The 13,595-nt window shown below is 49.3% G+C and overlaps 1 protein-coding gene across 7 annotated transcripts in view; it reads left to right on the top strand.

Annotated features, from left to right (window-relative positions):
* Window positions 1–13,595, top strand: part of LOC140394417 (neuronal-specific septin-3-like) — a 479,015-nt gene that overhangs the window by 401,880 nt on the left and 63,540 nt on the right. For all 7 annotated transcript variants that reach the window (XM_072481671.1, XM_072481670.1, XM_072481672.1 and 4 more), the window contains 2 exons: window positions 7,364–7,445; window positions 9,354–9,491. In XM_072481671.1, coding sequence (XP_072337772.1) covers window positions 7,364–7,445; window positions 9,354–9,491 — 220 coding nt within the window. The remainder of the gene's footprint in view (window positions 1–7,363; window positions 7,446–9,353; window positions 9,492–13,595) is intronic.

The raw sequence follows: 13,595 nt of genomic DNA, 5'->3' as shown, positions 1-13,595 counted from the left end.
ATCAGAGAATTCCCCGTCTGCTCTCCATCACTCACTGTTGTGCTGGTGGAAGGGAGGGTGACAGGGATGGGTTGTGGGGGGGGGGAGGTCTGGATTCTTTCACAGCTTCCCACGCTGATGCTCTGGCCTTCCCTAACCGACACGCTTCAAGGTGGAGGAACTGTCAGTGGCTCCTTCCCTTGAGCTGTACCAGATAGCCAAGGATGGTAAGCTCTAATTTGTTCAGTACAAGGCTCTGACAAGCCCCATCACAAAGCGATGCAGCTGTCTTGCTGGGTCCCACGACCCAAAAGAGGGGAGGGGGAGGGGGAGGGGAGGTGTTAAATTCTTAAAGGGGCAGTTGCGCTTTCAGGACTTTCAAAGCTGCTTCAGTTGCTGTCAGAACCTGTTGCCCAAACTGCTCCAGAATTAGCATTCTGGGCGCCCAGAAACCTTTGCAGCAGCAAAACGGGATGATGATGTTTGCATTTTAGGCGCTGTTGTGCCATATTTGGGGCAGAGAGATTTTAATTTCTAAAGCACCTTCCACAGCCTCCGGATGTCCCAAAACATTTTACAGCCAACAAAGTACTTTTTGAAGTGTTGCCGCTGTTGGAATTTAGGAGACACGGCCGCCAATTTGCGAACAGCAAGCTCCCTCTGAATGGGACCGCGCCCCATTTTTAAAGAATAATCTTTATTAGTGTCACAAGTAGGCTTACATTAACACTGCAATGAAGTTACTGTGAAAATCCCCTAGTCGCCACACTCTGGCGCCTGTTCGGGTGCACTGAGGGAGAATTCAGAATGTCCAATCCACCTAACCACATCTTTCGTGACTTGTGGGAGGAAACCGGAGCGCCCGCAGGAAACCCACGCAGACACGGGGGGGACGCGCAGACTCCGCACAGAGTGTGACCCAAGCCGGGACTCGAACCTGGGACCCTGGCGCTGTGAAGCAACAGTGCTAACCACTGTGCTACCGTCCTGCCTATTTCGCAACGTGAGGCAAATGCAGCAACACCGGAGGAACTGCGAGCAGAGGATTTGCACCCAGCTGAAGAAGATGCAGGGGCTGAAAAGTTGCACCTGAAATCGGATCATTCCGGTTGGAAATCATTTGTGATCCAACAGAGGGCCCTCTGTACAAGACAGCAAGCCTTGGCTTCTCCACATGTGTCTTAGTGCCTCTGATGATACAAATGATGCCTTACATTATCCAATCCTGTCGGTAGCCCTGCAGCATACATTATTTATAAGCATGACAAAGTTCTTCAGGAAAAGAATTTTGACAGGAGCCATGATGCCAAAACTAACAGGCCAGGCTCTTTTTGATGTCAAAGGTACATGGGGCGGGATTCTCTGATCCTGAGGCTAAGCGTTGACGCCGTCGTTAATGCCATCGCGTTTCTCGACGGCGTCAACATGGCCTCAGGATCAGCAATTGTGACCCCTGCAGGGGGCCAGCACGGCACTGGAGCGATCCACGCCGCTCTAGCTGCCGATCCCGGCGTCTGATGGGCGCCGCGGGTCTGCGCATGTACAGTGGGACCGCGCAAATGCGCAGTGGGACCGCTGCCAATGCGCCCATGCGCAGTGGCTCCCTTGTCTGCGCCGGCCCCGATGCAACATGGCGTATGGCTACTGGGGCTGGTGCGGAACAAACGTGGCCCCCAGTACGAGAGGCCAGCCCGCCGATCGGTAGGACCCGATCGCGGGCCAGGCCCCAGCGGAGGGCCCCCCCCCCGGGGTCGGACCCCCCCCCCCCCCCCCCCCCCCCGGGCCGAGAATCGACGGGTGGGCTCTGTAGAGCGGCCCCCGACCGGCGGCGCGCCAACCGCTCCGGTGCCAACGGCGCTGATTCTCCGCTCTCCGGAGAATAGGCGGACCGGCGTCGGGGCGGCGGTGGTGTGATTCGCGCCGGTCCCGGCGATTCTCGGGCCCGGCCCCGGGGTGAGAGAATCCCGCCCCATGTTTTTGACTGCACAATTCATTCAGATTGTCCTCCTTCAGGGCAGAGATTTTATTAATAGTAGAATTGATTTCTTGTGCAAATTTTCAGAAGATGCCAAGACATGTTTCAACCACTTGGCTCAATTTTATCACGTGTGTTCATATTGCTGCAACAGTGTTGGATCACAATAGTCCCGCAACATCTGGAAGTGTTACTGGATGACCTGACACACCAGTGTGCCTACCAACTGCAAAATCCTACCAACTGTCCTGGTTTGAGACAATTCACACCTCTTTAACCTGGGGTTACCCCTCTCTCTGGCTCTGTACAGATTTAACTACCTGCAAATGCTTGTATTCAAAGTATCGTCTTGCATCTTTGACTTTGTCTATATATATGTTTCTGGAATCTACCTCTTCATTCGCCTGAGGAAGGAGCAGTGCTCCGAAAGATAGTGATTTGAAACAAACCTGTTGGACTTTAACCTGGGGTTCTATGAGGTCAGATCTAGCTGTTCTTTTCGGAGGTTGCTGCGTCTCTTTGTGGCTGAGGTCTGTGTGGCATTATGAGGAATCCTTTCACAAGAGCATTGCGGCGACTCGACCGGAACCGTAAGAATGTTAAATGTCGTGACGACTATGAGATTGACCTGAAATACTGCGCCGGATTTTCCAGCCCTTGCCAGGATCTTCTTGTCCCGCTGACGGCGACCCCCCTGCGGCGGGTTCCTCGGCGACGGGATGGGCGGGCCACACAAAACACTGTAGACGTCAGCGTAAGCGGACGATCCCGGCAGCAGCCAATACCGAGCCTCCTCTGCCGCCAGAAGACATGTCGCGAAGGGGTTCGGGGTGGCGGGGGGGGGAAATGTCCCGCCCAATTCCTTTTCAATTCATTCAAATATACCAGGAGTTGACTCTGGTCGATTTTGTTTGCGGAATGTTATATAAACAAAACCGGGGGCCAGATTTGAAATGCAGGTGAATATTATAGGAGCATCTGTTTCTCTATGTCTACGGTGGTGAAATCTCAACTTACAATTTCAAAGCCCTTTCATAAAGAAGGGGTAAAACTGGATTTACAAGCCCGCTTTTGCATAGTGACACTGCCACTAGTTTGACTATTTTTCTTTCTGCAAAAATAAATTTAGAGTAACCCAATTTTATTTTTTCCCGATGAAGAGGCAATTTAGCGTGGCCAATCCACCTGACCTGCACGTATTTTGGGTTGTGGGGGTGAGACCCACGCAGACACGGGGAGAATGTGCAAACTCCTCACGGACAGTGAGCCGGGACCGAACCCGGGTCCTCGGCGCCGTGAGGCAGCAGTGCTAACCACTGTGCCGCCCTAATTAGTTTGACTCTTGATCACAGTTGATTGAGTCAGCTTTCAGTCCAGCCTTCTTACAGCATCTGACATCTGTTTAAACTCGTACATCAGAAAATATTTTGAACAATTGAAAAACATTTCCCCATGGCACAACTGGTAGAAGGACAGCGGACTGACGTCTTGCTAGAATTCTGGCCAGGAAAGCAGACACTCTGGTCATTATCTCATTGCTGTTGTTGGGACCTCCTTGTGCACCAATTGGGCACTGCATTTCCTGCCCCATAACAGTGACTACATTGCTGTGTGTTTGCCATTGAAAGTTTCACAGTACTTTATAAATGACCATTAGTAATTAATGCTTAATTAAAACTGCCTCTACCAAGCCACTTGTATGTGGACATGAACCCATAATCCCCATCCCGTGTGCAGACTCAGATTGCATTTATACTGAAATTACCCTGATTGAATGCCAATTTCCACCGTGATCTTGCCAACAGGAATTTACACCAGAATTGGAGGGTGAAAACCAAAATAAAACAAACACAAAATGCAGTGACTCCTACAAAGATAACACTGCGTGAGCTGACATTGGGTTTGGGCAAAGATTGGATAAGGTTATACATAAATTCCATTCCTCATCACTGACTAAAATTTACTGTCGAAATGAATGACATTTACAAGCAAATCCCGAAACTGTCTTGTGAATCTTCAAGATCTCTTTTAGAACAGCACGTGGTTGAGCATACGGCTCAGTTAATTGCTTGCTGGACTTTCCTTTTCAAAATGTTTCTAATTTCAGTTGTATTTTGCCACCTTGATTGTGAAGTTCGCCACCTGTCTTAACTTTTCCCATCTAAGGGATAAGTAAAGCTGGGTTTTGTCCTCGGTGGAACAGCACCAGTTTCACGGAGTTCCACACCCTGGAGTGATGGAACATCGGTGAAACATAGAACTTCCCCACCTATATTTCGAACGTAAATTGATCAATTTGGGACAAGGTGGAAGCGCTTGTTAACTCATGCTGTTCTTAGGGACCTACTATTATGTCTCGCTGAGAATGGCTGTCTATTTTAGCCAATTGAAGATGCTAATAATGATTAAAAATATAAAAGCAAGTTACTTGGGTGGCACAGTGGTTAGCACTGCTTCCTCACAGCACCAAGGACCAGGGTTCAGTTCCGACCTCGCTTGACTGTCTGTGTGGAGTTTGTACTTTCTCCCTGTGGCTGCGTGGGTTTCCTCCGGGTGCTCCGGTTTCCTCCCACAGTCCAAATATGTGCAGGTTAGGTGGATTGGCCATAATAAATTGACCAGAAGTGTTCAAAGGTTAGGTGGAGTTACAGGGATAGGGCGATAATCGGGTCTGTGTAGGGATGTCTTTCAAATGGTTGGTGCAGACTCAATGGGCTGAATGGCCTCCTTCTGCACTGTAGGGATTCCATACTGCAGATGCTGGAATTTGAAACAAAAACAAAATGCTGGACCATCTCAGCAGGTCTGACAGCATCTATGGATGGCTCTTTGTCAAAGCTTTGCAACATGCAGATTTGCCAGATAGCGATCTCGCTTACAAAAGGCGGGATTCAGCTTCCGACATCTCGCGTGATTGCATTAGATCTCACGAGGCATGGCGAGTCAGAAAAACCCCGGATGGGGGATCTCCCAGCATCTAGCGGCTGAATTTTCGGGTGCAACGATGCTGGTAGACCGCGCCCATTTCATCTTCAACACCAATGGTTGATTGATTATTCATTAGCAGGATGAATAGTTCGAAATCCCGAGTAGCAAGTCTGGTCTTAGCTAAGAGCTGACATAGATCCACTTTTGCCTGCGATGAGCAGTTCAAAATGGAACACTTACAGTTGTACTTGGGAGGTTACAACTTGAACGGGTACATCAGATCAGAATAGGTCAAAATAAACAAATGCTTGAGCGTAAAATGCACTTAACATGCTGTACACAAATCTATTATTTTCAGATCCTGAATGAATCAGACTTGTACATTGTTGAGCCAATGTACATTAGCAAGCGCAGGAGTGATGAGTGAAAGGGATTAGTTGCAAGTTCGGCCATGGTTGGTAGAGTTTTGGATAAGCTTAAGTTTATGGAAGGTGGTCACTGCGCGGCCAGTAAGGAGTAATCAAGGCCATAGCTAACATAGGGATAGATGAGACTCACTGCTTCAAGATCAGTTATCATTGCGGCGATCATTTATTCTATGACCTTACCGGACCAGATCTTGGAGATGCCCTGCGTAAAGTTTAAGGAAGGGTTTGATTTTGTCAGAGCATGATTTTTATGCATTCTTCTATCTTTCTGCATTGACTTGACAGTTTGCTGTCAATTTAAGCCTTTCAATATACTAATTAATTGTAGAAACGCAACTATACTGAAAACAACTGGAGTTGGCTGGGGGGGAGGGGTGGGTAGGGTGGCGGCGGATGGGGGGGGGTGAGGAAACGGAGGTTGGATGATGTGGATTTGACACCGGGCTATTTGTTCTGAACTGCAATCCAACCCTGACTGTCATTTAGAGTGACGGGATAATTCTCCTCTAATTGTTGCCTGTGGTAGTTCTTACGTGAAATGAGTTTTTAATGACGGTAGCCCCTTTGCACGGGGTAGCACCTAAATGAGTAATAAATTGACAGTCCCATTTGGTGAAGCCACGGACCAGTTAACGGAAAACTGTTCAACTGTGATTTGGCAGTGGGTGCTCTCCTGTGCGTGCTGACAGAGCAGAACAAGGTTGAGCAAGCATCGAAGCTTGCGGTGACAGATTTTGGAAGGGCTAACAAGGTGGTCCAAGTGGGATAAAATGGTCTGCTCGAATAGAATAGGATATACAGTGCAGAAGGAGGCCATTCGGCCCATCGAGTCTGCACCGACCTACTTAAGCCCTCACTTCCACCCGATCCCCGTAACCCAATAACCCCTTCTAACCTTTTTGGACACTATTGGAAATTTAGCATGGCCAATCCACCTAACCACGTCTTTGGACTGTGGGAGGAAACCGGAGCGCCCGGAGGAAACCCACGCAGGCACGGGGTGAAGCCACAGTGCTAGCCACTGTGCTACCGTGCCGCCCCAGCTCCTCAGCATCCAACATCCCCTCCCGTAGCGAACCACATGTTTTTAAAAATTGTATGATGGAGACATTGGACAATCCAATGTCCAGTTAACTTTCCCATGCCAGTGAGGGTGTTTGAGTTCATGTGAAGTTAGTACGCTGCTTAAATTCCAGCTACACCTCATTCAACAAGGCGTAACTTTTTTCAACGCTTTTGACAGTGTAAGGGAGTGAGGGCTTTTGTCAAATCTTGATGGCACTTGAGGTTGCAATTCGTGGCACCCTCTTACGTGCAACTTATGGGGGAGTGAAGATTCCCTGCCACAAACATCTGGCTTACCGCGTTTTAACTATACATGTTACAGGGCTGGTTTAGAACAGGGCTAAATCGCTGGCTTTTATAGCAGACCAAGGCAGGCCAGCAGCACAGTTTAATTCAAGTACCAGCCTCCCCGAACAGGCGCCGGAATGTGGCGACTGGGGGCTTTTCACAGTAACTTCATTTGAAGCCTACTTGTGACAATAAGCAATTTTCATTTCATGTGCAGGCTCCGGAAGCTGCTGTCAGTTTCAGTGGTGTAAAGATGATGAATGCTGACAGTTTCTCTGTCGTCACCTCAGCAAATCCTCAACCAATTATTTTGTTTCTAAAAAAAAAATCACTTAAGTTCCTTGATCCCTCTTTTTTTTTAAATTTAGAGTTTTTCCAATTAAGGGCCAATCCACCTACCCTGCACATCTTTGGGGTTGTGGGGGCGAAACCCACGCAAACACGGGGAGAATGTGCAAACTCCACACGGACAGTCATTGATCACTCTTAACTAATTTTACAATGAAGGAGGAAGGATGACGGGGAAATATGCATTATCATATTTAATCTGTATGTGATTGAGCCTGCTTAGAAAGAGACCATTAAACACTGGATTTTGTTCACTGTGCCCATTATGCTATTTCTCCTCTGCTTGAACTGTTATTTTCCACCTGCTTTATCTCTCTGATGTGCTTTTAAATAAAAAATGTCTTTCTTCCAGTTATTGAAGAAAAAGGCGTAAAAATGAACCTGACGGTCATCGACACACCGGGATTTGGTGATCAAATAAACAATGAAAACTGGTATGTCATTGACCCAGATTCTTCGTTGGATTTGCCGGCTTAAAAAAGGGCGCGTACGATTCAGTGGACAACGGTTGAAGTCAGCTTTTGGACATGTTTGGCGCGGTGTTCCTCGCCGGCTGCAGTTCTGAGAATCACCCCGCTCTGCAACGTCACTTTGCCGTTTATTTTGGCCTCAGGAAGGTTTTCCCTGACCGAGGCTGCATTCAGAGATCTCCTGCTGGCGAGCTGCTCTCACCAGAGGAATGGCTGCTCGCAGATCAGGGCACCATTTTGAATGGCAGCCCCGATCTTTCTACCACCCCCCTCTTCACCTCCAAACTCTGGAATCCCCCCCCCCTCCAAATGGTAACGCCTTGCCCCCTGGGCCTGACCTTTAGCAGTGCCAACCTGGTACCTTTGCCCTGGCACTCTGGTAGTGCCCCCGGAACTCTGGCAGTGCCACCCAGGGTGACACTGGGTGCCCATATAACACCTGCAGGGTGCCAGGCTGGCAGTGCCAAGGTACTCTGGTGCCAGGGAGGTGTCAGGGTACAAACCACCCAGGGGTCTCTAATGCCCAGCGAGACCCCCCCGAGGTGCCGATAGGCCTGATCCACGTTTGTGGAAACCAATACTAACCGGAGCACTGTTGAGGTCTCCCAGGCACGGCCGTTGACTCCCGGGTGCCGGCTGAATCCAGCATCCGGGGATAACCATCAGGCTCATTTGAATATGCAGATCTGGATCTTGCCCAGCGAGGGCGCGATGCAGTTAGCCCGGGCGGAGTGAACTGGATGTCCTGACGCTGGTGTGAGAACGGTTGCGTTTTACGACCAAACATTTTGCGCAAAACGGCCACCGATCCTCCATTTGGCTGGAGGCTCGAGGGCATCAGCGTAGAGCACCCGGCTCTCACTGCCGATACGGCCGGAGAATTGCCGGGTCCGTGGCCACGCAAGCGCACCGTGGCGGCCTGCAGCGGCCATGCCGTGCAACATGGCGCCGGCCCTCGAGCGGACCCGGCCTGCCAAATAATGCCCTCCTTTGGCCAGGCTTGCTACTCCCCAACAGTTTCCCCCAGCCCCTGCCAAAGGCCCCCTTGCCTGCGGATCGGCTTTCCCCCGACTGTGGCCGCGCTGGACTGAGTCCGCAGCCGCCACGCCGAGTTCCCGACAAGAAATAGCATGAGAAACCCCCGCCGTCGGGAACTCGGCCGGTTCAGGGCAGAGCATCGGGTCGGAGAGCGGAGAATCCCGCCCGTGATATTTTAAGTGGGAGATGAGTAAAGTGCTTCGATAAAGTCTTGTTGAATTCCAATAATTTAGGTGATGACATTGTTGTCCTTTTGTTGACAACCAGTTCGGTTGCGAAATGAACCTTCTCACTCTTTTGACGTACCAGCTGACTGTGATGAAGAATGGCCTAGTTCAAGATCAGGGTACTTAGAAAAATCTAGACAGGATGTGGCAAACATGGACTCGCGTGGCTGACACCAAAGGCGTGTTGAGGGAATCTAAAAGCTAATCAGATTATAAATTGCAGCACAAAATCCCAACGTACCGGTAGCTCGTGATGCCAAATTATTTGAGCGTCTGCTAGCTGAGCACCAGGAAAAAAAGTAGCAGTGTGGCTCTGGGAAACTGCTTCGCTGCAATAATGAGATTAGCAGATGCTTGCCTCTCTGACAACACCCTCGCTGCACCAACAGGAGAAGCCAGCGGGAAGTTTGGGTGGTGCAATTTGTGAATTAACGTTTCTGTGTTTAGTGGTTTGATGTTTGGATTTCTGTCTCCGTGGAAGTAATTTCCAGACAAACGGTGAGGGGCTTTAGCTGGTCGGGATGTCACCTTTCCCGAGTACGTCCTTGGGAATGATCATTTTGACTGAACCGTGAGATGTTTATAATCGAATAATCCTGTTTTACAGCTGGGAGCCAATTGTGAAATACATTAATGAGCAGTATGAGAAGTACCTGAGGGAAGAGATTAATATCAACCGGAAAAGGCGGATTCCTGACACTAGAATACACTGTTGTGTCTACTTTGTACCTCCCACAGGACATTGGTATGTACAATGTGACAATACTCTCTTAATAACGTTCGGGGAGGCTTATTAAATTGATGTCACGTAATGATTGTGAAGTCTTTGAGGTTTTTCATTGGATGCTACGGGTGTGCCTAGCCAGGCATATCCTGTCACACTTCAATTGTTCCACTTCAAAAAAAAGCATAATGAAACAAAAGCATTCATTTGGAATGTACCAAATTCCCCAGGCAATTGAAGTAGCTTAATTGGCGTAGGAGTCAAGAGGCCTATCCCCCTGACTGACCTCACCAATCAAAGTTCTGACCTGCACCCAGTGTTTGCTTAAGGCTGTTATACATTGGATCAGTCTGGGCTCTGTTGCTAACACCCCAGCCTTCGATTGTGGTTCACATTGAAGTCGAGAGACTTGAGCATATAATCTAGGCCCGTGGTCCTCCCCAAACCTATTGCTTCTGAGTCCTGCTCTCCCCTTCCCCCGCCCCGCACAAGTTATTTTTCTGCATAAAAATTAGGTATGCAACGAAGCGTATATGTCTATCCTTGTAATTGTTTTACTTATGACGATCTTCCAGTCTTGACCCTCTTGGGCTGCGATTCCCTCTCCTCCACACTACAAGCGACCAGAAACATTTCACATTATCACCTTCCCAGTTTACAAATTCTTGGTGCACTAAGCAGACCATATTTTTTTAAATCTAATTCCCAGCGGTACAGCAGACTGTGGCGTGGCGGAGTGGGGTGCAGGGGAACGGCGGTCAGAGAGTGCATTGGCAAACTAACGAGAATTTATAAGCGTGGGGGAAACACGGACCCACCGAGAATTGTACTTGCTGGTTTTACGCACAACTGGTTGAAAACCCCTGATGGAGACTGACTGTTCCGTGCAGGGCTGAAAGGGTTCTGCACTGCAGATAGTTCTGACTTCCAAATGAGAGCTTAAACCGAGACTCTGAATGGGATTTTCCACCCCCCCCCCCCCCCACCCCCCGATATGTTTTGCAGTGGTCTGTCACTGGCTAGCGGTGCTGTAAACGTGGGTCGGGATTCTCCGCAGCCCCGCGGTGAAATTGCATTTGGCGCGGGGGCGGAGAATCGATCTTTACGCGCAAATCGTAGCCGGCGCCGCTCGGGACCGGAGAATCGCTCGCGCGCGGATTACGCGGTGCGGCTGGGGGGCCATTGGCAGAGGCCCCCCCCCCACCGGCAATTCTCCGGGCAAAACTGGCTGGGTTCCCGATGGCGTGATTCTAACCACGTATTGCCGGTCAGGAACCTCGGGTGGCGGCTGCGGACTCAGATCCGCAGGTGCACGCCATCTCGAGGGGGCCTACATTGTCAATGTCGGTCCGCGGTCCGGGTCTGCCATGGCACACGCCGTGGACGCTGTAGGCCGCCGCCATGCACGGACTCCCGACCGGAAGTGCGGGGCCCGTATCCGCAGTCAGAGCTGCGAGAAGCACTCCGAGGCCCTGCCAGCCTCCGGCAGGTAGGGGAATCACTGTAAATTTTTATATGGAAAGTCTGGCATGGAACATCTGCCCTCTCAGGTGGATGTGAAAGGTCCGTGGACACTATTACGAGGAAGAGATGGGGATTTCGCCCTGGGAAATATTTCATTGGGGCATTCTAGGTTTTAAAAGAATTCAGTTTCAGATTGATAACTTGTGCATTAAATGATGTAACGTTCCTTTCAAAACAGCATTTGTACCCTGAATGGTAACAGTTGAAAAGGAGTAATTCTAAGAGGAAAAATTCTTTCAAAGTTGGAAGCGAGTTGATAATGGTGTGAAGGAAAAGCATATAGAATTCTAGAATTTATATATTGGAGTATAAAGTCGGAAAGCAAAACTGCATTGCAAACCTGTACAAATCATTAGTTAGACTGCAGGTAAAACACCATTGTGGACCTTGCTTTAGGAAAGATATTGAGATATTAGAGAGGGTGTGGAAAAGATTCATTGTGATCTCACCCAGCATCTCCAGAGAGCCTCCGGCCTGCTACAGGTGTGAAATAAAAGGCACACATTTTTTGCTCTTACCCATTAGGGCGTGTGGCGAACCTCTGTCCAGAAGCAGGCTTCCTGCCTGCCATCTGAAGTAGTCTGAGTACCAGGCACAGCGCGATCCAATTTCCTGGCTCATTGCTATGATGCAGTTCACGGCTTATAATCCACCTTCAGTACTTAACCAAACTGGATAACCTTCATTGTTTTGTTTCTTTTTTCGAAAAATTTAGAATACCCAATTATTTTTTTTCCACCAGGGGCCAATCCGCCTAACCTGCACATCTTTGGGTTGTGGGGGTGAGGCCCACGCAGACACGGGGAGAATGTGCAAACTCCACACGGACGGTGACCCGGGGCCGGGATCGAACCCGGGTCCTCAGCGGCGTAGGCCGCAGTGCTAACCACTGCGCCACCCTGCTGCCCCGTGAACATCCTTCGTATATGAGTTTCATTAGTGAGTGCTAGCGAGCCCTAATCCGATGTAGTATATCTGGGGGCTTGTCCATCCCACTGCTGGGGATGGTAAATGGGAGCGGCGGCTGGTAAATCCGGTCCTTGTTGCCTTCGGCAGGACCGGAAGATGCACCGGCAAGGAGGGCCGGAAGATCCCGCCCTTTGGTTTTTTCCATGTATCCGGAAATGTGCAACAAAGAGTTACTCCAGTGTGTAAGCAGTTAGAATCATACAGCACGGAAGGAGACACATCTGGGCCAGCTCTTTGAAAGAGATATCCAGTTAGTTGCACTCCCCCGTTCTTTTCCCCAAAGCCGTGAAATTGTCTCCCCTTCAGGTATTTATCCAAATCCCTTTTGAAAGTTGTTATTGAAACTGCGTCCAAATATGATAATCCCTGGAGGAGCGGGGGGGAGGGGGGTATAATGAATGCCGTTGATAGAATGTATCACATTTCCCTCCACCCTTTCTGATATACTTATCCCTCTAGTCTATGTGCCATGGAGACAGTTAATTTATTTTTCATGACAAATGAATTACAGCTGGATATGGTGCTATAGATTTTTGAACCCAAGTGGCTGATTCTGGAACCGAATCTGCCTTAATTTGCGAAGACATCTGTAAAGTATCTTATTTAACGCATCTTGATCCTCTCCTGTTTCATCACAAACTATCCTTTAAAGAATCTGCCTGTTCCTTGCTGCCCTGTTTAGGATTAATACACGCCTCGGGGTGGGGGGGCTGGATACCTCGCCTTGGCAACTATCGTCAGCCTTTTGTGGACCATGTTGCCAAATTTCACATGTAATGTATTCCTTGTGCTCCTGTGATAGACCCTGCTGGGACAGTGCGAAAGGATTGCGTTGTAAAATGTTTATTACGAATCGAGATTCTCGTGAGGGGGTTTTAAACTGGATTCCACCTCACACGCGCGCTTGCCTGGGTAGAAAGTGGGCTGGGTGGTCATGAGGCAATTCATGGGGACTCAACAGTGGTTAGCACGGCACCGAGGTCCCAGCATCGATCCCGGCTCTGGGTCACTGTCCGTGTGGAGTTTGCACATTCTCCCCGTGTCTGCGTGGGTTTCGCTCCCACAGCCCAAAGATGTGCAGGCTAGGTGGATTGGCCACGCTAAATTGCCCCTCAATTGGAAAAAAATTAATTGGGTACTCTAAATTTATTTTTAAAAAATTAATGGGGACTCTGAACCCAGTGCAAAGTTCTAGAGGTTGTTTATTTGCAGCAGTCAGAGATGGTATCCTTGTATGCAAGGTGGGAAAGGCACACTCCTCTCAGCTTCCTGGTATACAATGGGCTGATTGTTTTTGACACCTCACAGCCTCTTGCTTGAACTTTTTAAGTCCCCAGGAGCTTAATTCAACCTCTTTACCAAAAGGTAGCACCTCCGAAAGTACAGCACTCCCTCGGTACTGAAATATCAACCTGCAGACTTTGTTGTAGAAAGCGACGGGCTGGAGTGATCCCTTTTAGGGATTCATCAATGTAAAATGAAATCAAAATCGCTTATTGTCACAAGTAGGCTTCAAATGAAGTTACTGTGAAAAGCCCCTAGTCGCCACATTCTGGCGCCTGTTCGGGTGGCTGATACGGGAATTGAACCCGTGCTGCTGGGCTGCCTTGGTCTGCTTTAAAAGCCAGCAAT

Source organism: Scyliorhinus torazame, chromosome 17, assembly GCF_047496885.1.
Source record: "Scyliorhinus torazame isolate Kashiwa2021f chromosome 17, sScyTor2.1, whole genome shotgun sequence".
Lineage (NCBI taxonomy): Eukaryota > Metazoa > Chordata > Chondrichthyes > Carcharhiniformes > Scyliorhinidae > Scyliorhinus > Scyliorhinus torazame.
Note: the sequence above shows the minus strand (reverse complement) of the source record. Positions and strands in the feature narration are given on the sequence as shown.